Here is a 23917-nt window from a genome sequence, read left to right as displayed (position 1 = left end):
TGAATTATTTGGGTTAAGGAGATATCCTCGACCCCTTTTTCCTTTGGGGTAACTCCAGCGACCGGACTTCCCTTTCCCGCTGTAGTTCTGTGAGGTAGGATCCCTCTGTTGGCGAAATCTTCCAAACTGAGGGGGTTTTTTTGGTTTCTCTTCAGGAAACCCCTTTTTTCTATCTGTTGCACTCTCCAGCATGTTATCAAGGAGGGGACCGAACATCAGAGACCCTGTAAATGGGATAGAACACAACTTGTTTTTGGACTTCGTATCTCCTGACCACATTTTGAGCCATAATGCTCTTCTAGCAGCATTTGAGAGAGCCCCATTCCTGGCAGCAAATCTAATAGATTCCGCTGAAGCGTCTACCAAGAATCCGGTTGCCATCTTTAGTAAGGGTAGAGATTCTAATAGATCTTGTCGTGATGTCTTCATCATCAAATGGGTCTCTAGCTGGTTTAGCCATATAAACATTGCTCTTGCTACTGATGTGGCCGCGATATTAGTTGAGATCAAGGCAGAGGAAGATTCCCACGCTCTTTTCAGTAGTCCGTCTGCCTTTCGGTCCATGGCGTCCCTCAACTGAGAGGAATCTTCAAATGGGATTGCGTTTTTTTTAGCAACCCTGGCGACTGGGACATCTACTTTTGGGATCTCATCCCAAGGCTTAGTGTCCTCTGGATCAAAGAGAAGTCTGTTTTTAAAATCTCTTGAAATGAAGAGCCTTTTTTCTGAATCTTCCCACTCAGTTGTCACCATTCTTTTAAGATTTTCGTTTACCGGAAAAACCCTTGTTTTCTTTTCCGTTAGACCTCCAAACATCTCATCCTGGATGGTATGTGGTTGGTCTTCTTCGGGAATATCCATAGTTTCCCGTATTGCTTGAATTAAGGTATCCGACATCTCGGAAGAGAAGAAACATTTTTTCTCTTGAGTGGAAGAAGTTGAAGGCAAGAGTTCCTCTCTTTCTTCTAACTCATCCTCCGATAGGTAATAGCACTCCTGCTCAGAGTCCGACCCCTGAGAAGGAGGCCAATATTTTTGATCCACTTCAATCCGCGGTCTTTTTGCCCGGGAGTGTGAGGGAGTTTCTTGCGGAGGGGCGAGGGAGGCTACTGACTGACCCACTTCTTCACGAATCATAGTCCTAAGTTCGGACATGAACGTTGGTTGTTCCTCCTTTAGTATTTTTGCAATACAATCCTGACACAATTGTTTTCTATGGGACTCTGGCAATTTTTCCTAGAGAAAACAGAAGGTTGGTAAAGTATGGTGTACATACATAAGGGGTCATACCCTTCCCCAAGGGTGAGACTCACGTGACCCTGGGACATATCTGGAGTTCCATCAGGACGAGGAAGTTCCATACCGTGACAGGTAACAGGCAATGCAATATGCAATCCACAAAAAATTAATCCAAGTTAGAGTTATCAGCTCTAACTACATACCGGTGCATGTCCCTTTAAATGCTGGCGTTTTGAATTTCCCGCCTTCCAAGATGGCCGCGGACCGGAAGTAGTGCGACGTCATTTCCGGTCGGCTATTCATCCAGCGTGTACCTGGAGTGCAGCCGCCATAGCCGGCGACAGAGGCTTGCTATGCGGTGCAGCGAGGATCCCTGCCGGTGCGTCCATGCCTATGGAGCTGCCGGTCCCCGCCTGGTCCGCGGCGCGGCCGAAGCCTGCTTGGGAAACCCCAGCCCCCACACACTACCAGAACCCTGCCTAGGATTCCTCCGGTAGGTGTCTCAGGGAGGGAGCTAAGGGACCCGTCGTTTGAGGGTGTTAGCCTGGGCTTTAGGGGCAAGAGAAGGGGGAGTGCATGGACCCCCCGATCTTGCCCCCTGCCCGAGTTTCTTTCCTGCACTAATACAGGAGCGACGCTCTCTGCTCCTGACCCTTGTGCGGACAGGAAGAACACTGGCAAGTGGGTGGTGGGAGGGGCCTTTTAACCTCTCTGTCTTCCTGTCCCTACAGAGGTCAAGAGGGCAACCTCCTGAAGTGCGGTCATGAGGGATGTACTGGAAAATAGGGCTACAATACGTCGGCAAACATCTGCCCATTCATTTGAATGGGTTTGCCGACGTACTGTGCAGACAACCTGTCATTTACGCGTCGTCGTTTGACAGCTGTCAAACGACGACGAGTGAAAATACAGCCTCGTCAAAAGAAGTGCAGGACACTTCTTTCAGACGTAATTTGAGCCGTACTTCATTGAACTCAATGAAGCACAGCTCAAAATTTACGGCTGTCAGACAAGCCTCGCAAAATGCGAGGAGGAGGAATTACGGCTGAAACGAGGCAGCTGTTTTCTCCTGAAAACAGTCTGTCATTTCAGCCGTAAATGACAGCTAGTGTGTGCACATACCCTTAAACACATTTGTACATCCAATAAATGTTCAATTTAATCCTACATATATGATGGTGGCAGCGCCTGATATATTCCTGCTTTTTATCTTCTGTTGAATGGTGCGGTTGTAGTCTTGCATTCAGAGGCCTGCAGGCTGTGGCCGCTATTTCACCGAATGGATTCTAATCCCACTCCATGCTTGCAAAGTGCACAACCAACTCTGGTGAGCATAACCTTCAGGGTAGTGCCCACAGAACGGATACGATGCGTAAAAGTACTCAGCGTATTCGTCCTGAAAAAAACACAGGTAATTCCGCCCGAAAAACTAAATCAAATTGTGGTGCAGTTTTCCGGGCATTGCAACAACACATCCCTCTACTTATTGTCCCGGCCATTGTCATAACGACGGGATCTTCTGCTCTGAGTACAGCCTGGCCTCCTGGGATGACGCTGCAGTCCATGTGACCGCTGCAGCCTGTGATTGGCTGCTGCAGTCACACATGGGATTAAACGTCATCCCAGGAGGCCAGGCTGTACGCAGAGCAGAAGATCCTGTCGTTATGACAATCGCCGGGGGTAAAGTATACGCTTTTTATTATTTTTCAAGCAAAAAAAAAAAAGCTTTTTTGTTTTTTTCCTGAACTGCGATTTTCCCAAGCAAAAATTGCAAGTGCCTATTTGTTGCAAGTTTTACCTCCCTATTGAATTCAATTAGATAAAACCCACAACAGAAGAGAAGCAATTCCGCAGCATTGACATGCTGCGAATTAAAAAAAACAAAACACCGCTATTCAATTTATGAACGTTTTGCTGTGTTTTTCTGTAGCGGTTTTACCTGCCGATTTAGCATTAAACATTAAAGCAAAGAATATGTGCACCTGTGGATACCTAGAGTTTCCGCTGCGTAAACGCTGTACAAATCACAACAAAAATTTGTAGCGAGATTTACACTCTTTATTCAAGTCTATGGGCCAAACACGCAGCATCTCCACACAGAACCTGCAGCATAGATGGAAATGCTGTGGAATGCAACGTCGCACCACAGAGCACTTTCCGCTCAATTTTTCAGCTTTTTTTTCTCGCAGCGCGTGGCTGAGAATTTCTTAAATCTTCACTTTGCTGCAGCTGTAAATGCTGCACAATTTCCACACAGACTTCTGTAGCGTTTATGCTACGTGGGAATCCAGCCTTATAGCGTCATCTTTTTCATACTCCCAGATTTACTGCACTATGGAGCGCTTTACTGCTTTCATTACTTTGAAATAACAAATGCAAGTAATTTCTGAAGCACTTCATACACTGTCACAGCACAATGTTGATGTATACCTGTTGCTGGCGAGATGCAATAGTCATCCTCTACTGACTGTCCATACAGGTCATCATCATCAAAATCTGTAACAAATAAAAAAAAAAAGTGTCAAATTCTAGAGTTATCAAGTGATACTGCAGTAATATTCTTTGTAAGCTGTGATCGTGGACATAGGGGTTATCACACTATTTTTTCCATAGTAACCCCCCATGCACGCGACACGTAATTACAGGCCCATTCATTTCTATGGCCGACGGACACCTTCCCGTAGGTCTACGGGAGAGTGTCCGTGCCGTAGATACCTGCCGAAAAAAATAGGGTGTCCTGTTTTTTTTATTTTACGGATCATGCTCCTATACTTTATAATGAGAGCACGGTCAGAATTACGGGCACGGTCGTGTGCATGAAGCCTAACAGGTAACAGGGAAACTGAAATACAAGTGGTAGGTCTAGTGGTCACATGATTGCTACATCTCATGAATAGAAGTACATGCACACAACAGGGACTTGGGTATCTCGACACGAGCTGAATAGCAAACTATGGATATTAGAGTGCAGGATCAGGGTCATACATGTGGGAACATCGGGGATTTTCCCCATCACAGAAAATCATGGCATATGGCTACTATATGAATCACTTTCTGAACAAATTTCTTAGTACCCCTACTGATCCTGAGAAACCAGCGCTGTGGGCCCTTCACAGTTTCTCACTGCACATCCAGAACTGCAACACAGGTAAATTGAAGTGAAGGGAGTGGTGCTATAATTCCCTGCATAGCAGTGGCGAGGAGCAGTGCTGTGCCGGAAGTCAGCCCCCCCCCCCCCGGCATGCTCTATATTTGCGCATTACAACATTTATTAATGCAATGATACCAGTTTTCAGGTGTAATAATTTATGATCCCTTGGTTGAACTTGATGGACATAGGTCTTTTTCAACATTACTTTGTAACTGCATTGGAAAGACTAATGCTCAGCTTTAGGCCCTATTCACACTCTGTTTGCACTGTATGTGCTAAGACTGTGCTATTCTATAAAGAGGCATCCAGTAAAAAAAAAAAAAAAAAAAGTATACAACACGGTATACAGTTTTTGAACATAGGAGCCTATGGGCGACAGATGCCACAGTATGCCTATACAGTGGAGTCCATTAGAGATATTCATTGGGGAAACCTTCCAATGTATACCTACGATGGACACTGCGAAACGCAGTGGGAAAAGGGCCTTATGCCCCATTCACATCGTGTTTCTGCTATCCATCGAGCGTATAGGTTTTTAAACACTAAAAAAGTACTGAAACATATAGCTCGGCAAATACATAGACTATAATGGGTCAAATGTAAACCAAAATAGCATCCGTTTAGTCTATGTTTGTCATAGTTTACATTGGGATACTGTTTTTTTAAAGTACTGAAAAGCGTAGTCTGCTACGCTATTCTGTACTTCGAAGAAAAAAAATGGTATACGCGACGTAACTTTTTTTAGCATTTATCTCAATGGAGGACGTATGCAAACGTAACACTATCCATTTGTATCCGTTTACATACAGTAAATCCATCCGGTTTTTAGGGTTGTTTTTTTGTTTTTTTTTTATCAGTATTCATTTAAAAAAAAAAAAACTTTACTAAACATACATGAAACAATGTATAAACAATAAAAAAATACAGCCGTAAACAGAAAATGGTACACATTTGTATAGGTTTTCAATGGTACACGTTGTCATAAAAAAAACTTATACGGTCTGCGGATAGCACAAACGCAATGTGAATGGGGCCTTATCTTGTACATCAGGAAAGATCCCGACGTATAAGATAAACGTTTCCATAGGGCTCCATTATCCCGACGGAGAACAAAATGTCCTTTGGCCTCCGTCGGGCTGGTATAGTTTTTTTTAATTATTTTTTTTGAAGGATAGAGTAGCTTAGTAGACTATGCTATTCCATCCTGAGGGATCTTGCAAAAAAAACATATACCACACAGTATACGTTTTTTTTTTTAAATGGAAGACTATGGGTGACGGATGCCACTGTATGGCATCCGCCACAGTTATACTTTAATCCCTTAAGGACGCAGCCTAGTTTGCGCTTTAAAGAAGCTCTGTCACCAGATTATAAGTGCCCTATTTCCTACATAATCTGATGGGCGCTGTATTGTAGATAATGTGGTTTTTATTTTGAAAAATTATAATTTTTGAGCAAGTTATGAACTATTTTAGTTTTATGCTTATTCGTTTCTTAATAAACAACTGGGCGTGTTTTAACTTTTTACCAACTGGGCGTTGTGGAGAGAAGTGTATGACGCTGACCAATCAGCCTCATACACTTCTCATTGTTCCAGCCCAGCTTCTTTCACTGCACAATCACACTGTAACAATGGGCTGGAACAATGAGAAGTGTATGAGGCTGATTGGTCAGAGTCATACACTTCTCTCCACAACGCCCAGTTGGTAAAAAGTTAAAACACGCCCAGTTGTCTATTAAGAAACGAATAAGTATAAATCTAAAAAAGTTCATAACTTGGTCACAAATGATTGTTTTTCAAAATAAAAACCACTGCGGTTATCTACATTACAGCGCCGATCCGATTATGTAGGAGAAAGGGTATTTATAATCTGGTGACAGAGCCTCTATAAACCTATCTAAGCGATTCGGAGATTGTTTTCTCGTGAGACATTGGGCTTTATGTTAGTGGTAAAATTTGGTCGATATATTCAGTGCTTATTTGTGAAAAATTGCAAAATGTAGAGAAAATTTAGAAAACATAGCATTTTTCTGAATTTAAATGTATTTGCTTGTAAAACAGACGGTTATATCACCCAAAATAGTTACTAGTTCACATTTCCCATATATCTACTTTAGATTGTTTTTCTTGGACGTTTCCAGGCTTACAACATAAACAGCAATTTCTCATATTTTTAAAGGGAATGTGTCGCTAGATTTTTTTTTAGTTAAACAATTATTTAAGTGATTACACATTGTTTTAATTTTTTTAATCTTTTCACAAGTCAGGAAATATTATAAATTAGATTCTAATTTATAACATTTGCATATGCTGGTCACTAGAGGGAGCAGTTCCAAAAATTGCAGAATGGTCAATGTGGTAAAGCAACCTCATTGCTTTATGCTGCAAATTTGGGGTAGACACACTCGCTTTAGTGTCCTCACACAATCTCCCCTCCCTTCTTCTAGCTAGAGCCTGGGAGAATCTTCAAACCTCCTACACTGTGTGCCGTCATTTTCTGAGCGACTGCACAGTGTAGGAGGATTAGATACAGTGCTAAGCAGACAGTATAACACGAACATAATACACACATCACATAAACAAACATAAATTACCTGCTCCTGCCGCCTCCGCTCCTATTTCTTGCGTCTTCGCTTCCTTGAACATATGGCCGGAAGCCGCGACCGGAAGTAGTCATCTTACTGTCCGGCAGCGGCTTTCTGGTCCACATGAAAATGGCGAAGGATTTCGCTCTGCTAACGAGCTTCGTTTTAGTCTGTGTGGGAGCGGCGTTCCCACACAGACGGCGTACGCTGCAGAGAATGGAACGGCTCCCGTTCGCATTCTCTATGGGGATGTATGTGCCGTATTCCATCTCTGTAAGTGTCGTTAATCGACACATACAGAGATGAAAAAAAAATACGGCAGCCCCCATAGAGAAGTAAAAGTAAGTAAAAAGTACAACACAAATAAATAAAATTTATGTTCATATCATACTAAAAGCAGTATGATAAAAAAAAACATTCATGACACCTTCCCTTTAAGAAAATTTCAAAAGCCTTTTTTTTTTTTTTTTTTAAGGTACCTGATCAGTTCTCAAGTGGCTTTGAGGGGCCTAAGTATTAGAAACCCCCATAAAACACCCCATTTTAAAAACTAGACCTCTCACAGTATTCCAAACAGCATTTAGAACGTTTTTTTTTGTTAAACCCGTTAGGCATTTCACAGGAAATAAAGCAAATTGGAGGTGAAATTTGCAAATTTCATTTTTCTTGCTGAATTCAAATTTTATTCCATTTTTTTCTGTAACACAGAAGGTTTTACCAGAGAAACACTACTAAATATGTATTGTCCAGATTCTGCAGTTTTTAGAAATGTCCCACATGTGGCCCTACTGCGCTCGTGGACTAAAACACAAGTCTCAGAAGCAAAGAAGCACCTAGTGCATTTTGGGACCTCTTTTTTATTAGAATATAGGCAGCATGCCAGGTTTGAAGAGGTGTTGAGGTGCCAAAACAGTAGGAATCCCCCATTTTGGAAACTACACCCCTCAAGGAATTAATTTATGGTTGTTGGGCTATGAAATTAAAAAATGAATTTTTTTTCCAATAATATGTCATTTTTCATCAAAATTTCTTATTTTCACAGGGAACAAAATACCCCATTTTGTTGCCCAATTTGTCCTGCGTGCAGCAATACCCCATTTGTGGCGATAAACTGCCATTTGGGCCCATGGGAGGCCTCAGAAGGGAAGGAGCGCTGTGTGTTCTTTGGAGTGCACATTTTGCTGCATTGGTTTTCGGGTGCCATGTTGCACTTGTAGAGCCCCAGAGGTATCAAAGCGATGGAAACCCACCAGAAGTGACCCCATTTTGGAAACTACACCCCTCAAGGAATTAATTCATGGGTGTTGTGACCATAGAGACCCACAGTTTTTTGGCAGAACTTATTTGAATTGGGCTGGGAATTAAAAAAAAATTTTTTTTCCAACAAGATGTAGTTCTGGCTCAAAATGTCTTATTTTCACAAGAAATAAAATACCCCATCTTGTTGCCCAATTTGTCCTGAGTGCGGCAATACCCCATTTGTGGTGATAAACTGCCGTTTGGGCCCATGGGAGGGCCCAGAAGGAAAGGACCACCATTTGGCCTACTGGGGGTTTTCTGGTGCGAAGTCATGTATACAGAAGCCCCTGAGGTACCAGTACAGTTAAAACCCCCGAGAAGTGACCCCGTTTTAAAAACTACACCCCTTAAGGCATTCATATAGAGGTGTAGTAAACATTTTGACCGGAGACATACACCCCATAAATTGTAATGTGGGTTCTCCCGGGTATGGCAATACCCTCAATGTGGCTGTTAACAGCTGCCTGGGCACGCAGCAGGGCTCAGAAGGGAAAGATAAAGGGAGATAAGCTGTGCCGCGTGCATCAGGATAAGTAAAACTGGGGTAGATTAAAAATCAAGGGATGTATGATACATTTTAAAACACTTTCATACAGAGCCCTGGTATTGTGTCCTTCCTTATCCCCCTCTTATAGCAGACTTTGGCAAGAAGGAAAAAAGTCAAAAGAGGTGCAGTTTGGTGAACTGCTCCTGGAAAGTGTTGCCCTGGTACGATGCGTATGGCCTCGCTTCCAGAAGTACTGGGTGCCCCCCCTTCTTGGTCCCTAAAGATTAGGTTCATGATGACCACCTCTTGAAATTCCAGGAAAGTCCCCGTCTGGCCTGCCCATCGACGTAGCACGTACACATTGTACAATGCCATCTGTATGATGTGCACGGCCAGCTTCTTATACCACACCGCATGGCGCTGTAGGGCTTCAGTCCACCCCTCCCATGTACCTATTGTAGTCCAGGATTCAGTCTGGTTTGGGGGTTTCTGTACTGGTACCTCGTACAGGTACATGGGTACTGGTGTGGGCATGTATTGTTGTCAATACAAGGACATCTCTTGCCTTGTACGTGACACAGAATATGTTGCTGCTAGAATGTGCCCTGCTCTCACCCCTTCTGAGTGTTTGCCCAAGCAGAGTCTTAGGGAGGCCTCTCAGATTTCTTCTAGCAGTGCCGCATTACTTATGGAAGCGAGGCACTTGAAGAGTGGGACGCTGGTATAAAAATTATCCAGGTAGAGGTGGTAACCCTGGTCCAGCAGTGGGTGCACCAAATCCCACACAATTTTTGCATTAACTCCCAATAACGTGGGGCAATCTGGGGGCTGAATACTGATGTCCTTCCCTTCATATATCCTAAATTTGTAGGTATACCCTGATGCACTCTCGCACAGCTTATACATCTTCACGCCATACTTTGCCCTCTTACCCGGCAGGTACTGGCGGAATTGAAGCCTCCCTTTAAAATGTACCAAGGACTCATCAATAGAAATACACTTCTCGGCGGTGAATGCTTGGGAAAACCGGGCACTGAAATGGTCTAGTAGGGGTCTCCGTTTATACAAACGGTCAAAACTGGGCTCATCTCGGGGTGGGCGCGGCTTATTATGAGTATAATGTATTGCGTCTTTTTTTTTTTTTTAGGCTCCAGTTCAGAAGTGGCTTTGAAGGGCTTATATATTAGAATCCCACATCAAACACCCCATTTTAGAAACTAGACCCCTCAACGTATTCCCAACAGCATTTAGAAAGTTTATTAACCCTTTAGGTGTTTCACAAGAATTTAGAGCAAAGTAGAGGTGAAATTTACATATTAATTTTTTTTGTCAGAAAATCCTTTTTATTCCATTTTTTTCTGTAAAACAGAAGGTTTTACTAGAGAAACGCAACTCAATACTTATTGCCCAGATTCTGCAGTTTTGAGAAATATCCCACATGTGGCCCTAGTGCGGTAATGGACTGAAGCACCGGCCTCCGAAGCAAAGGAGCACCTAGTGGATTTTGAGGCCTCCTTTTTATATTAGGCACCATGTCCGGTTTGAAGAGGTCTTGTGGTGCCAAAACAATGGAAACCCCCCCCCCCCCAAAAGTTACCCCATTTTGGAAACTAGACCCCTCGAGGAATTCATTGTAGTTTTCATGGGGTGCATGCGGCTTTTTGATCAGTTTTTATTCTATTTTTAAGAGGCGTGGTGACTAAAAAACAGCAATTCCACTATTGTTTTTTTAGTTTATTTTTTTTTTACAGCGTTCACCGTGCGCTATAAATGACATATTCACTTTATTCTGCGGGGCGATACGATTACGGCGATACCAGATGTTTATACTTTTTTTATGTCTTATGGCATTTGCACAATAAAATACTTTTTGTAAAAAATCATTTACTTTTTGTGTTGTCTTATTCTAAGAGCCAGAACTTTTTTATTTTTCCATCAATAAAGCCGTGCGAGGACTTATTTTTTGCGTAACGAACTGTAGTTTCGATCAGTACCATTTTTAGGTACATGCGACTTTTTGATCTCTTTTTATTCCATTTTTTGTGTGGTGAAGTGGCCAAACAATTGTGATTCTGGTATGGTTTATTATTATTTTCTTTTAGGGCGTTCACCGTGCGGGATAAATAACGAAATAATTTTGTAGCTTAGGCCGTTACGGATGCGGCGATACCAATTATGTATAGTTTATTTTTATTAATAATAAAGGGCTGATGAGGGAAAAAGGGGGATTTTTACTTTTAAAACTTTTATTTTCTTATTTTTACACAACTTTTTTTTACTTTATTACTTTGTCCCATTAGGGGACTTGAGGGCAGGAGGCCCTGATCGCTATTCTAATACACTGCACTACATGCGTAGTGCAGTGTATTAAAGCTGTCAGCTACTCACTGACAGCAAGCATAGTGTGTCCTGACTTTGTCAGGACCCACTAGGCTTCCGTCGATGGCATACCCGGACGCCATTGTTACGCGTCCGGTTGCCATAGCAACCATCGCTGCCCGATATCATGTAGCGGGCAGTCGATAGTGGTTTAACCCCTAAGAAGCCGCGATCACTATTGAACGCGGCTTTTAAGGGGTTAATCAGCGGGAACACAGCGATCGGTCCCCACTATAGGAGCTGCGGCAACCGCTGTACGAGACAGCAGCTGTCACAGCTCCTGTATGTGTCGGGAAGACGGCCGAAATGGCCGTTCCTTCCGTGACGTACTATTCTGTCATGGAGCGCAAACGGGATGGTTACCATGACGGAATAGTGCGTCACTGAGCGCGAACGGGTTAATTAAACGTATAATTCGGGGAGCTCCCGACATCACGGCCCATATAAGGATAGTGAAGTAAGGAGCTTACACAGTGTTGGAGTCCATGGGCAGAGAGCTATTAGATGGCTCTGTCCCGGGACTCCAGCCCCCTGAAAACTCCTGAAGTCACTGTCCATATATGGCTAGTGACGTCAGAGTAGTACTGGAGTCCCCGAGCAGAGCATCAGCTGATTCTCTGCTCGCCAACTCCAGCGATAGGGAACTCCTGGAGTCACTGTCCATAAATGCACAGTGACTTCAGTAGATTTGGCAGGGCCGGTCCCCAAGCTACGTATCCCACTATATGCCATACAGTGGGACACATTTGGGCCGTTTGTTGGAGGTATACGTCAGGAGTCTTCCCGACGTATACCTCTGACGGAGGCCCCTAACGTGATGTGAATAGGGCCTTAGTGACATATTTATCAAGCACCACCAAAACTATTTCTGACACACAAATTTTGTGTGTCCGTAAAATAGGGCCGTATTGACTTATTTACTAAAGATTTCTGTTCAGAAAAGTGGAGCTGACCTACGACAGGTACAACCCTGGTGTAGATCCCTAGCTGTGTTGTATTCCTTAATTGACGCATGCTACACTAAAATCCCAAACCACCATTTTTTCGTTTGGGCCATACATCTGAAGTGTATGTGCCCAGTCATTTTCACATTTCTATGGGGGTAACGTTTGTCATAAGTATGATTTTGGGAATATACTTGACAAGTTTACGCCTGTGCTTCGTTTTGTTAAAAAAAAAAAAAAACGTCAACGAGCAAGGAAAAGGAAAAGTGGCTGAGCTGCCCACAGCAACGAATGATGTTGTTGCTTTAACCCCTTCCCACCCTGTGGAATAATAGTACGTCATGGTACGTACATAGTTTCCAGCGTACTGCAGTACTATAGCATTGCTGTGTCTGCGGCACCACTTATGGGTGTCTACTTTATTATACAGCCGACATCCCGCATTAACAGACAGGATTGGAGATAACTCTGAACCCATCCATTTAAACCCTTAGATGCCAACAGTCAATAGTAACCACAGCATCTAGTGAGCTTGACAGAGGGAGGGGGCTCCCTTGGTACAATTGCTGGAGTGATGGGTTGTCAGAGGTCTAACAAAGCACACAGGTCTGTCATTGATTGATATCTACTAGACCATGCCAGAGCCATTTCCTCAAAGATTGCCTGTCAGTAAAAAAGTGGCCATACAATTTAGATAGCGGTTGCCCAAACGATTGTTCACCTGGCAGCTATTCCTCCCGAACCCCCATACACAAGCACTCAACATAAACTCGATGGGGAAAATCCGCAACAAATGCGGTATTATTCCACAGCATAAAGTGACATGTTGTGGATTCAAAGATCTGCATCTGGTCAATTTCTGCACAGAAGTTTTCCAGTGTGGATAAGATTTGTTAAAATCTCATCCACTTTGCTGCTACTGTAATACACTGCGGATTTTCCACCTGCAAATCCAGACAGAAAATCCTCAGCAATTACGCCACATGTGAACATAGCCTAAGGGAAAGTTCAGACGTTGCAGACAATTTCCAATGCAGATTTTGCTCCAAATTTTCCACTCCTCAAGCTATTTTCCGCAAAGTCTGCACTAACTAAAAGAAGAATCTATATAAATCAATAAAAAGAAGTCTGCAGCGGATGTCCACAATATCTCTAAGGGTATGTTCACACGGCTTAGCAAAATACGTCTGAAAATACGGAGCTGTATTCAGGCGAAAACAGCTCCTGATTTTCAGACGTTTTTGTAGCAACCCGAGTTTTTCGCTGCGTATTTTACGGACGTTACTGGAGCTGTTTTTCAATGGAGTCAATGAAAAACGGCGCCAAAAACGGCCCAAGAAGTGACATGCACTTCCTTTTCGTGCGCGTCTTTTTACGTGCCGTCTTTTGACAACGACGTGTATAATAACACCTCGTGGGAACAGAACATCGTAAAAACCATTGAAAACAATGGGCAGATGTTTGTAGGCGTAATGGAGCCGTTTTTTCAGGCGTAATTCGAGTTGTAAAACGCCCGAATTACGTCTGAAAACAGTGCGTGTGAACATACCCTTACACTGAAAGGCATCAATGATTTGAAATACTAAGCCCTTTAAATCATTAGGCCCCATGCACAAGACTGTAAAACAACTCTAGTTGCGTACTGCAATGCGGCCTGCAATGAGGGACCTGACCGGTTCCATTGGCCGCGGACACCTTTCCGTATCGCTACAGAAGGGTGTATGTGCCAGGAATTATTGAGCATGTCCTACTTTTTGATTTTTATGGGCCGTGCTCCCATACAATCGCGGGCCGTGATTACGGGCCATGTGCATGAGGCCTTATACAAGCGATCAGCTGATCACAGCTGCTAGTTCCCTAGAGGGACGAATTAAAAAAAACAACCTATTGTGAATTTAACCACTTCCCGACATCCGCCGTATATACACGGCAGTCTCGGGCAGAGCTTCCAGCAAAGCGCAGTACCATTACGTCACTGTGATAGTGCCCGCTCAGGATCAGAGAACGCACCATCGCCGGCGGGTGCCTGCTGTATGTTACGGCCAGGACCGGAGCTAGCCTCCGATCCGGACGATTAATCCCTCAGATGCCGAGTTCAATAGAGATCGCAGCATGTGAAGGGTTTTTAGCCACCAGCAACGTGATCGCTGGGTTGCCGGTTGCTGAAATGGCCTCCCGGTCTGGCCTCCTGGCCTGCCAGCAACGAAAGCCTCCTATGCCCCGCTAGGAGGCGGGGCCTAAAAGGCTTCCGGTACCATCGGCAAGATGGCGCCGTCTCTGAATATGAGCCGGCGTCATCAGCAGTGGATGTCTGCTGTATGTTACAGCGGACATCCCGCTGTAACGGTAGGAACCGGAGCTAGCTCCGATTCCTGCCATTAACCCCTTAGATGCAGCTAATGAAAGCGATCGCTGCATCTTAGTCGTTTGTAGCAAATCCGCAGCCCTGCCATGCGATGGCAAGGCTGCCGACTGCTAATATGGCAACAGGAGGCCAAACAATGGCCTCCTGTCTGCCATTACTGAAGGCGAATAGGCCCCACCCAGAGGCGGAGCCTGATCAGCCTGCTGTCAGTGAACAATTGACAGTTCTAATACATAGCACTACATAGGTAGTGCAATGTATTAGTACAGCAGTCAAACAGTTGGACCTTCAAGTCACCTAGTGGGACTAAAAAAAAAAAATTTAAAAAAAGCAAAAATAAAGGGTGTCAAAAATAAAATAAAAAGTTTCAATAATACAATAAAACACAATCGCCCTTTCTCCCTGATCAAGTAATTTATTATTAAAAGAAAATAATAAAACCATACATATTTGGTATCGTCGCGCCCGTAACAACCTGAACTATAAAAATATTACGTTACTTGTACCATGCAGTGAACGTCGTAAAAAACAAACTAAAAAATACTGGCAGAATTGCTGTTTTTTTGGTCATTTTGTCTTCCAAATATTGAAATAAAAAGTGATCAAAAAGTCGCATGTATCCAAAAACGGTACCTATAAAAACATTAGCTCGTCTCGCAAAGAACAAGCACTCATTCAGCTCCGTCGACTAAAAAATGAAAAAGTTATGGCTCTTACAACATGGCGACATAAAACATAAAAAAACACATGTAAAACATAAAAAAGTGCTATATATTAAGTATCGCCGGAATCGTAGTGATCCGAAAAATAAAGTTAACCTGTCATTTATAACGCATGGTAAACGCTATATATAAATATAAAAACTAACAGAATTGATATTTTTGGGTCACCGGGCCTCCCAAAAAAACAAAACAAAAGTGATCAAAAAGTCGCATGTACCCCAAAATGGTATCAATAACAACTACAGCTCGTCCCGCAAAAAAACAACCCTCATATCACTACGTCTAGGAAAAAATAAAATGAGTTAAGGTTCCAATAAGTCAGGAAAGAAAATATGCAGTCCCAAGGGGAATATTTCTTCTGTTTGAAGAGGTGATTTATAAAGGCCCTAAAATTAGGGAACCAATTCATATCTGCTGGAAGAGATTATACCAGGACAACACTTCCCAGCAAAATTCCCCAAACTGCAAAGGTGGGGAGTGTGGACCAAAGAGAGATAAGTAAGGACACCATTTATCAGTGCGACACCGGCCTGTGCAGAAAGGATTGTGTCACAGCGTAACACACATCTATGGATTATTCTACCCTATTATTATACCACCTGACTATGCCCCTGATATACTCTGCCCAGCTCACATATGCCCCCACATTATAAACTGAAATACCAGTAAAACTCCAAACAAAACTATCACCAAGCAAAATCCACACTACAAAAGCCAAATGGTGCTCCCTCCCCTCTGAACCCTACAGTGTGCCTAAACAGCAGTTTATTTCCACATATATGGCATCGCCAAACCAGGGAGGACCATTTTGAAATTTTTTGGAGTGTGTGTGTCTCCAGTGACACAAGCTGGGCATGACATATTTGCAACTGAAATGGCATATTTGGGAAAAATTGCTATTTTTACTTTGCACCATCCGCAGCGCAATCATTTATGGAAAAGACCTGTGGGGTGAAGATGCTCACTATACCCCTTAATAAATGCCTTGAGGGGTGTCGTTTCCGAAATGGGGTCACTTCTCAGGGGTTTCTTTTATTATTTCACATCCGAGCCTCTGCAATTGTAAACCAATACTTTGTAAATTGCCAAATTAGGCCTCAATTTTACATCATACTCTTTCACTCCTGAGCCCTGTCGATCATCCAGGTAAAAGATTAGGGCCACATGTAGCCTGTTTCTAAAACTGGGAAATACAGCATAATAATTAGAGAGCTGTCTTGTTATCGTGGCACAAGCTGGGCACCACATATTGGCATATCTAGGGAAAAATTCCCATTTTCACTCCAACATCTTGTGCACACTAATTTCTGGAAAACATGTGCGGGGTTAACATGCTCACTACACCCCTAGGTGAATACCTTGAGGAGTGTAGTTTCCAAAATGGGGTCACATTTGGGGGGTATCCACTGTTTTGGTCCCACAGCGGCTTGCAAATGCGACATAGGCGCAGAAACCAATCTAGCAAAATCTGCACTCCAAATGCCAAATGGCGCTCCTTCACTTCTGAGCCCTACTGTGTCCCCAAACAGCAGTTTATGACCACATATGGGAGAAATTGCTTTACAAACGTTGGAGTGCTTTTTTTTACCACATATGGGAGAAAATGAAAAAGTTTGAGCTAAAGTTAAGTCTTACTGGGAAAAAAATATTTTTATTTTCACTGCCCAGTTCTAATAAAATCTATGAAACACCTATGGGGTCAAAATGCTCACTAGACCCCTAGATTAATTCCTCAGGGGTGGAGTTTCCTAAATGGAGTCACTTTTGGGTAGTTTCCACTGTACTAGTACCTCAGGGGCTTAGCAAATGTGACATGGTGCCGAGAAACCAATCCAGCAAAATCTGCGCCCCAAAAGCCAAATGGTGCTTCGAAGCCCTGCCATGTGCCCAAACAGTAGTTTATGACCAAAAAAAAAAATGTATAAATGTTATTTTCACTGCCCAATTCTAATAAAATCTATGAAACACCTGTGGGGTCAAAATGCTCACTACACCCGTAGATAAATTCCTAATGGGGTGTAGTTTCCAAAATGGGGTCACTTTTGGGGAGTTTCCGTTGTTTTGGCATCACAAGACCTCTTCAAACCTGACATGGTGCCTAAAATATAATCTAATAAAAAGAAGGCCCCAAAATCCACTAGGTGTTCCATTGCTTCTGAGGCCGGTGCTTCAGTCCATGACCGCACTAGAGCCACATGTGGGATATTTCTAAAAACGGCAGAATCCGGGCAATAAATATTGAGTTGTGTTTCTCTTGTAAAACATTCTGTGTTACAGAAAAAAATAATTAAAAATGAATTTCTGCCAAAAAAAAATAATGAAATTTGTAAATTTCACCTCTACTTTAATTCTTGTGAAGCGCCTAAAAGGTTAAAGTGTAGCTAAATGTTCGACAAACTTCTGACATGTCATAGTGATATGTCAGAAGTTTGGATTGGTGGGGGTCCGAGCACGGAGACCCCACCAATCTCTACAACGAACCAGCTGAAGTGCTCGTGTGAGCGCTCATCTGCTTTGTGTCTGTTCGGATAGAAAGTCTATCAATCCGTACACGATACATTTATTTCCGGAAAAAGCCGAACAGACACGAAGCGGCTGAGCGCTCACACGAGCACTTCAGCTGCTTCGTTCTAGCAATTGGTGGGGGTCTCAGTGCTCGGACCCCCACCAATCCAAACTTCTGACATGTCTCTATGACATGTCAGAAGTTTGTCGAACATTTAGCTACACTTTAAGAAACTTTCTGAATGCGGTTAAAATACTTTGAGGGTGCAGTTTTTAAAACGGGGTAACTTATTCCCCCAAAGGTCAGGTCAGCGGCACTGACAGGCTCAATGTCAATAGGTCCTGCCTGTCTCTGATACGCTGCATCGAGCGGTTACCAATCACAGAAGTTCACGCAGGACCCGCTGTCACTGAACCCGTCAGTCCCGCTGACCTGACAGATTCAGGTCTCAGCACAAGATACATCTGCTCTATATACAGGATACAAAGCAGCTGCATCTCAAAAAGTAAAAATATTTTTTAATAAAAAGCAAATTATAAAGTTGCACCGATCACACTGATAGATATAAAAAAAAAAAAAAAAAAAAAAAAGTTTTCAAAGGTTTAAATAGCCTCCAGACGGAAATTAACGGGGTTATCCGGGGATCAAAAATTGCATTGCAATAATATATTTATGTGAAACTAAGTAACTTACTAATATTCTTTAATTAAAAATTCTGCGCTAAATGGTGCAGTTCAAACCTCATGAATTATTCAGGAAGTGCTGGAGTTTTTCTAATAATGATGACGTGCCGACACGGCCCCACGTTACTGTCACATTGCCTATTGTTTGAGTCCCGAGCACAGCATCGGCTAGCGCTTTGTTCGGGACTCCAGCACTGCTCCCGACGTCCATATTTGGTCAATTTAAGAGCTTCCTATCGCTGGTGTCCCCGAGCAGAGCATCAGCTGACCCTCTGCCTGGGGACTCCACGACTTCTACCCACGTCATTGTCACTGTCCATATATGGAAAATGATGTCGGCAGAGCAGTACTGGAGTCCCGGAGCAGAGCATCAGCTGATGCTCTGCCTGACCACTCCACAACTTCTGCCCATATCATTACAACTGTCCATATATGGACAATGACGTTCGCAACACTACTGATGCTATGCTCGGGGACACCAGTACTGCTGCCAACGTCATTGTCCATATATGGACAGGGACAATGACGTGGGCAGAATTTGTGGAGTCGCCAGGCAGAGGACTCCAGTACTGCTCTGCTGACGTCATTGTCCATATATGGACAGTGACAATGACGTTGGCAGAAGTTGTGGAGTCCCCACGCAGAGCGTCAGCTGATGCTTTGCTCGGGGACTCCTGCGATAGGAAACTCCTGAATTGACCAAACATGGACGTCGGGAGCAGTGCTGGAGTCCCGGGCAGAGCGCTAGCTGATGCTGTGCTCGGGACTCACGCAATAGGCAATGTGACAGCCCCTTGCGGTCTTGTTCACGCACAGCACATGAAGCAAGAGCTCAGTCACGTGGGGTCGTGTCAGAGCGTCATCATTATTAGAAAAGCTCCAGCACTTCCTGAATAATTCATGAGGTTTGAACTGCACCATATAGCGCACAATTGTTAATTAAAGTATATTAGTAAGTTACTTAGTGTCACATAAATATATTATTGCAATGCAATTTTTGATCCCCGGATAACCCCTTTAAAGTCTATGTGCGCAAATACACATCTGCCTGTCATTCTGAAACCACAGTAGTCGAATAGTCTCGGGTAGCCAAATGGCACAATAGTTTTTATTGCAGTTTGGGCTTATATGAGAGCGAACCTGTCCCATACTATGCTGTAAGCCTGATGACACATCCTGAGAAACGGAGGCAGCTTCCTGCTTGGTTATGGCATGCCTCCAATTTTTTAACTGGAACCATTTATTTTTATAAATCTCCCCCATTAAAATCCGTATAATAAGTAACATTTTATTAATAATAATAGGGCCAAATTTATTGGGAAAAAAAAGACAAAACAATAAAGCAAAAACGTTGTTAATAAATGAGTGCCCAACTTCTATGCATTAATAGATGTGTGTAGCCTCCACGTGTAGTACGTCCTGCTCTTGGCAGAAGTACAGATGCAGTGTTCTGTTCAGCGTTTACACATGTGTCGGTTAACATATGGACATGTTTGGCCGCTGTACACACGGACCCTGGGATCGTATCACTAGGCTCCTCCCACTTAAGGGCTGCTCGCCCAGTTTCTCACCGTCATCATAGTTGTACCCGCGCACATTGCGGTGCCTGGCCATGACGGGTGCCGCTTTCCTGCTTCTCGTACCTTCACAACCTGCACATCTTCTGCTTCTACCGCGCCGCGATTCTGACACGGCAGCGAACGTCACCGAGTATCCGTAGCGTACGAAACGCGCCTATCACTAGAGGCCGAATAGTTAATGACGCATTCTCTAAGATTTGGCTTTTACAAAAACTCCGTAGTTCTAATGTGGCAGCCATGTTATCGAAGACCAAAGTTTGTATTATTCCCCACTGGGCCATACGAAATCCCTACAAGACAGGAAGGCACACGTTGTTAGGCACACGTAGAAGCACGTAGCCCTTGAATAATAGATTTGAACCAACTTTATGACGTGAGCACTGTTAATTTTCAGGTCAATAAGAATTACGGCTGTCACTAGACATTCTCTTTCTTACGCCACCTCTTGGCTGGCGTACTTGACTTGCACTATGGAGCACATTTATCAAAACTAGTGCAAAGGAAAAGTGGAGTAGTTGACCATAACAACCAATCAGATTCCATCTTTCATTTTGCTGAGGTCCTTTGGCTAATGAAAGCAGAAACTTGATTGGTTGCCATGGGCAACTACTTCACTTTTTTTCTGCACTAGTTTTGATAAATCTCTCCCTTTATTATGCTTGAATACTAAATTGGTGCACACAATAAACCTGGCACATTTTTTATGACTTATTTTAGACTTGGCTTATTTCTAGACACTTTTTAGAACTGTCAAGGGAGGAGTAAAAGAGCTGTCTGAGATCCATATTAAATTTAACACGTGCCATGTACGACTCTTTGAGGTTCAATTTGTACCATAATTCTGTTGCATTTTTAATTAGAACATCTAATTATATATAATTAAGTGTGTATAATATGAGGCTGCTATTATTTATTTTTAATAAAATTTTTATTTCAAATGCAAAACAGGTTGCAAAAGTGTACATGCCCTTTAAATTTGCATAAAGAATATGAACATAGGTGATTCTTAGCCATCAGAATTGTTATCAGATGTGTATAATTTTGCCGACAATAATTGTTAACAGTAAATCCAAAAAAAGACAATTGATAACAATTCTATGTATGTAACTAGAAAAATAATTTCCGAACAACGGAAATTTCTTCCACCAATCATAACAGATACTGCTCGATAGATCAGCTGGAATATATGTGCAACAACGCACACACATTATATTTGCAATGATCAGTATGATTTTTTTCATATTTTTCACTATTGAGTCAGACTATTTTTTGTTTTTTGTTTTTTCCTCCCTGCCTTTGAAGAGCCATATATTTTTTATTTTTCTGACGACATAGCTGTTTAACGTTTTTTGTTTTTATTGCGGAACAAGTTTTTTGTTTTTTTAATAGCACATATAATGTACTGAAAAACGTAAAAAAAATATTTAGTGGTGTGGAATGGGGGGAAAAAAACAATTCCTTTATTGTTTTTGGGGTTTCAATTTTACAGTGTTTGGTAAAAATGATGTTACTTTTATTCTGCAAGTCAATACAATTCTGGTGACACCAAATGCATATACTTCTTTGTTTAAAAAAATGGATTTGTTTCACCATATTCTGAGACCCATAACTTTTTTATTATTACGTCGATAAAACTGTAAGGGCTTGTATTTTGCGGGGCAAACTTTATTATTGGTACCATGTTGGGGTACATACGACTTTTTGATAAGCCTTTATTTAATGTTTTTGGGAGGCAAAGTGACCAAAAAACAGGAAGTCTGGCTTTGTTTGTTTTTTACAGCATTCACCCTGCGGGATAAATAATGTTATATTGTAATAGTTCAGACTTTTATGGGCACGGTAATACAAATTGTGTTAATTCTTTACTGTTTACATTTTTTTGGTACTTTTATTTAAAACATGGGGACTTGAACATGCGATCATTTGATCACTTGTACAATACACTGCAATACATATGTATTGCAGTATATTGTACAGTGGGCCCCCACTGCACTATATACAACTTGCGATGGATTCAACATACGATGGTCTCTAAGGGGTCATCGTAGGTTGAATGCAGCCTCAGGTTAGGATGCGTTTGTCAGCGGCAGCAAGCAGGCAAGTGTGAAGGATGATTTATTTGCTTATATTCTCTGTATGAAATTACATTGTGAATTATCAAGCAGGAGGCCGAATTACTAAGATATGTAATATGTGAAAGTGATGATAATGTTTAAATGATTTAGTTTCGTGCAGCAGCCATCTTGTCTGGAGTTCCCATCTTGGTTTTATTGTAGTGAATAGAAAAGTCATTGTTCCTTTAATACAAGTAATGTTGATTTCGTATGTTTTATCTTTGACCTTGGTTCCCATGCGAAGATGGACAGGGAGGGAGATGGGAGTGAGATGGGGGGATGGCAAGTATGCGTGAAGAAAGGTCTCCCCATCTCCACGAGGACATTCTGTCCAAAAGAGAGATAAGAAACCTGTAAACATAATGTGTGAAGAATTATAATGATGTATTTTATTGTATGCTTTTTACTGAATAACAAATATTGTTACATTGTCTCTGATTGGTTTACCTCAAGCCTGCACCCCTTCTGAATTTCAGTTTAACAGTTTGAGTTTGGTAATAAATCCTTCAGATGAGAATTTTGAACATTTCAGCGTGTTGGTGTGTTTTCTTCTCGTCTCTCGATATATATCGGTGAAATATCCTAATTAGGATTCTGACTAATGGAGTCTGGCCTTGAGAGTCTGTTGGGACTCGTATAAATTTCAGTCTAATATATTTTGAGCGATGGATTTCCACGACAGTAATGGTGCCGATAAAACCCAGGAAGATTGCACGTCTGATAAGCTGTCACTGGAGAGGTCTGGCTTTGCATCTGTGAATTACAAAAAAACCGCGGTAGGTAAGGAGCTTATTCTTACACCATTCACACATGTATTGCGTAAGCCTTGGAATCCAGCTGTCAGAACGTCACTTCTATGGACGAGACTCCTTAGTCAGTGGGTTGAAAGATGGATCCAAAAAGGTATGTTGAAGCTTTTTGTGTGATGAAGGATTGCAGGTGTGTACGTGATCTTAAACTGTTGATATGAAAGACATGAGAGAATTTTTGCCAGCAAATACATAGTTAACCAGGAAAAATTGTGAGAAGCCTTTGGAATGCAGTGACGTAGCGCATGGCAGAGAGAAGTCGTAACTCACATGTGAAGTATTTGAAATGAAAAGATTGTAGTCTGGACTGTGAGGAAAAAACAAAACTTGTGCTTGCTGCTTTGTTGTAGCGTTATTTGTTATTTACTTGTGTAAAATTGTTGAGGATTAATAGTTGTTCTGTTACCCGTTTGTCTGGGATTATAGTTGGGAGGTACTGACTGTTTGTAGGTGAGATAGTTGTGAGTAATATCCTGTAGTACCACAGGGGCTTCAATGGTTAAGTCCTGATAATGTAGAATCCAGTGCAAGGAGAAGCAATTGTGTCTATATTGAATTTGCACTCAATACCATTACCCAGTGCAACAGGGAAAACTTTGAATACTGTATTAGAAAATAATTTATATTTTCCTGGCTCATTGCCAAACAGTGATATTGTGTGTAAGGGTCTATAAACCAGTTGTATGCATTGCCAGACTGGCATAAGGTGGGAATCAGTACAGACTGATTTCTAGCACATGATAATCCGGCATATACACTTTGATGTAAAATAACATCCAAGTAATTAAGTCTGTAGTAGTATAACATCAGACCGCTGGATTGAATACCGTTGTAATATAACATCCTGTATTCAATGAAAGACCCTGACACTTATACCAGGTGCCACCTGTGTCGTAGTAGTAATTACAGTGAAGGACATTGGTATTGGCTCAGACCCATAGCCCGTAAAGAAATTATCACCAACATAGATAACAGCCCCCTAAACTACAACCCACAGAGTGAACGGCTGAGTGGGGAGGATAATATATATATGTTACCAAATATAATTTGCAT

The 23917-nt window shown here is 42.3% G+C and overlaps 1 protein-coding gene across 3 annotated transcripts in view; it reads right to left on the bottom strand.

The window, feature by feature from the left end:
* HBS1L (HBS1 like translational GTPase) overlaps window positions 1-20104 on the bottom strand; it is a 113419-nt gene extending 93315 nt beyond the window's left edge. The window contains exons 1-2 of one of the 3 annotated variants that reach the window (XM_075862507.1): window positions 19933-20104; window positions 3670-3735 (exon numbers count right to left, since the gene is read on the bottom strand). In XM_075862507.1, the coding sequence (XP_075718622.1) occupies window positions 3670-3735; window positions 19933-19975 (109 nt within the window). In that variant the 5' untranslated portion in view covers window positions 19976-20104. The remainder of the gene's footprint in view (window positions 1-3669; window positions 3736-19932) is intronic. The other 2 variants (XM_075862506.1, XM_075862505.1) reach the window with 2 other exon arrangements.
* Window positions 20105-23917: the final 3813 nt, after the last annotated feature.

Source organism: Rhinoderma darwinii, chromosome 4 (genome assembly GCF_050947455.1).
Source record: "Rhinoderma darwinii isolate aRhiDar2 chromosome 4, aRhiDar2.hap1, whole genome shotgun sequence".
NCBI lineage: Eukaryota > Metazoa > Chordata > Amphibia > Anura > Rhinodermatidae > Rhinoderma > Rhinoderma darwinii.
Note: the sequence above shows the minus strand (reverse complement) of the source record. Positions and strands in the feature narration are given on the sequence as shown.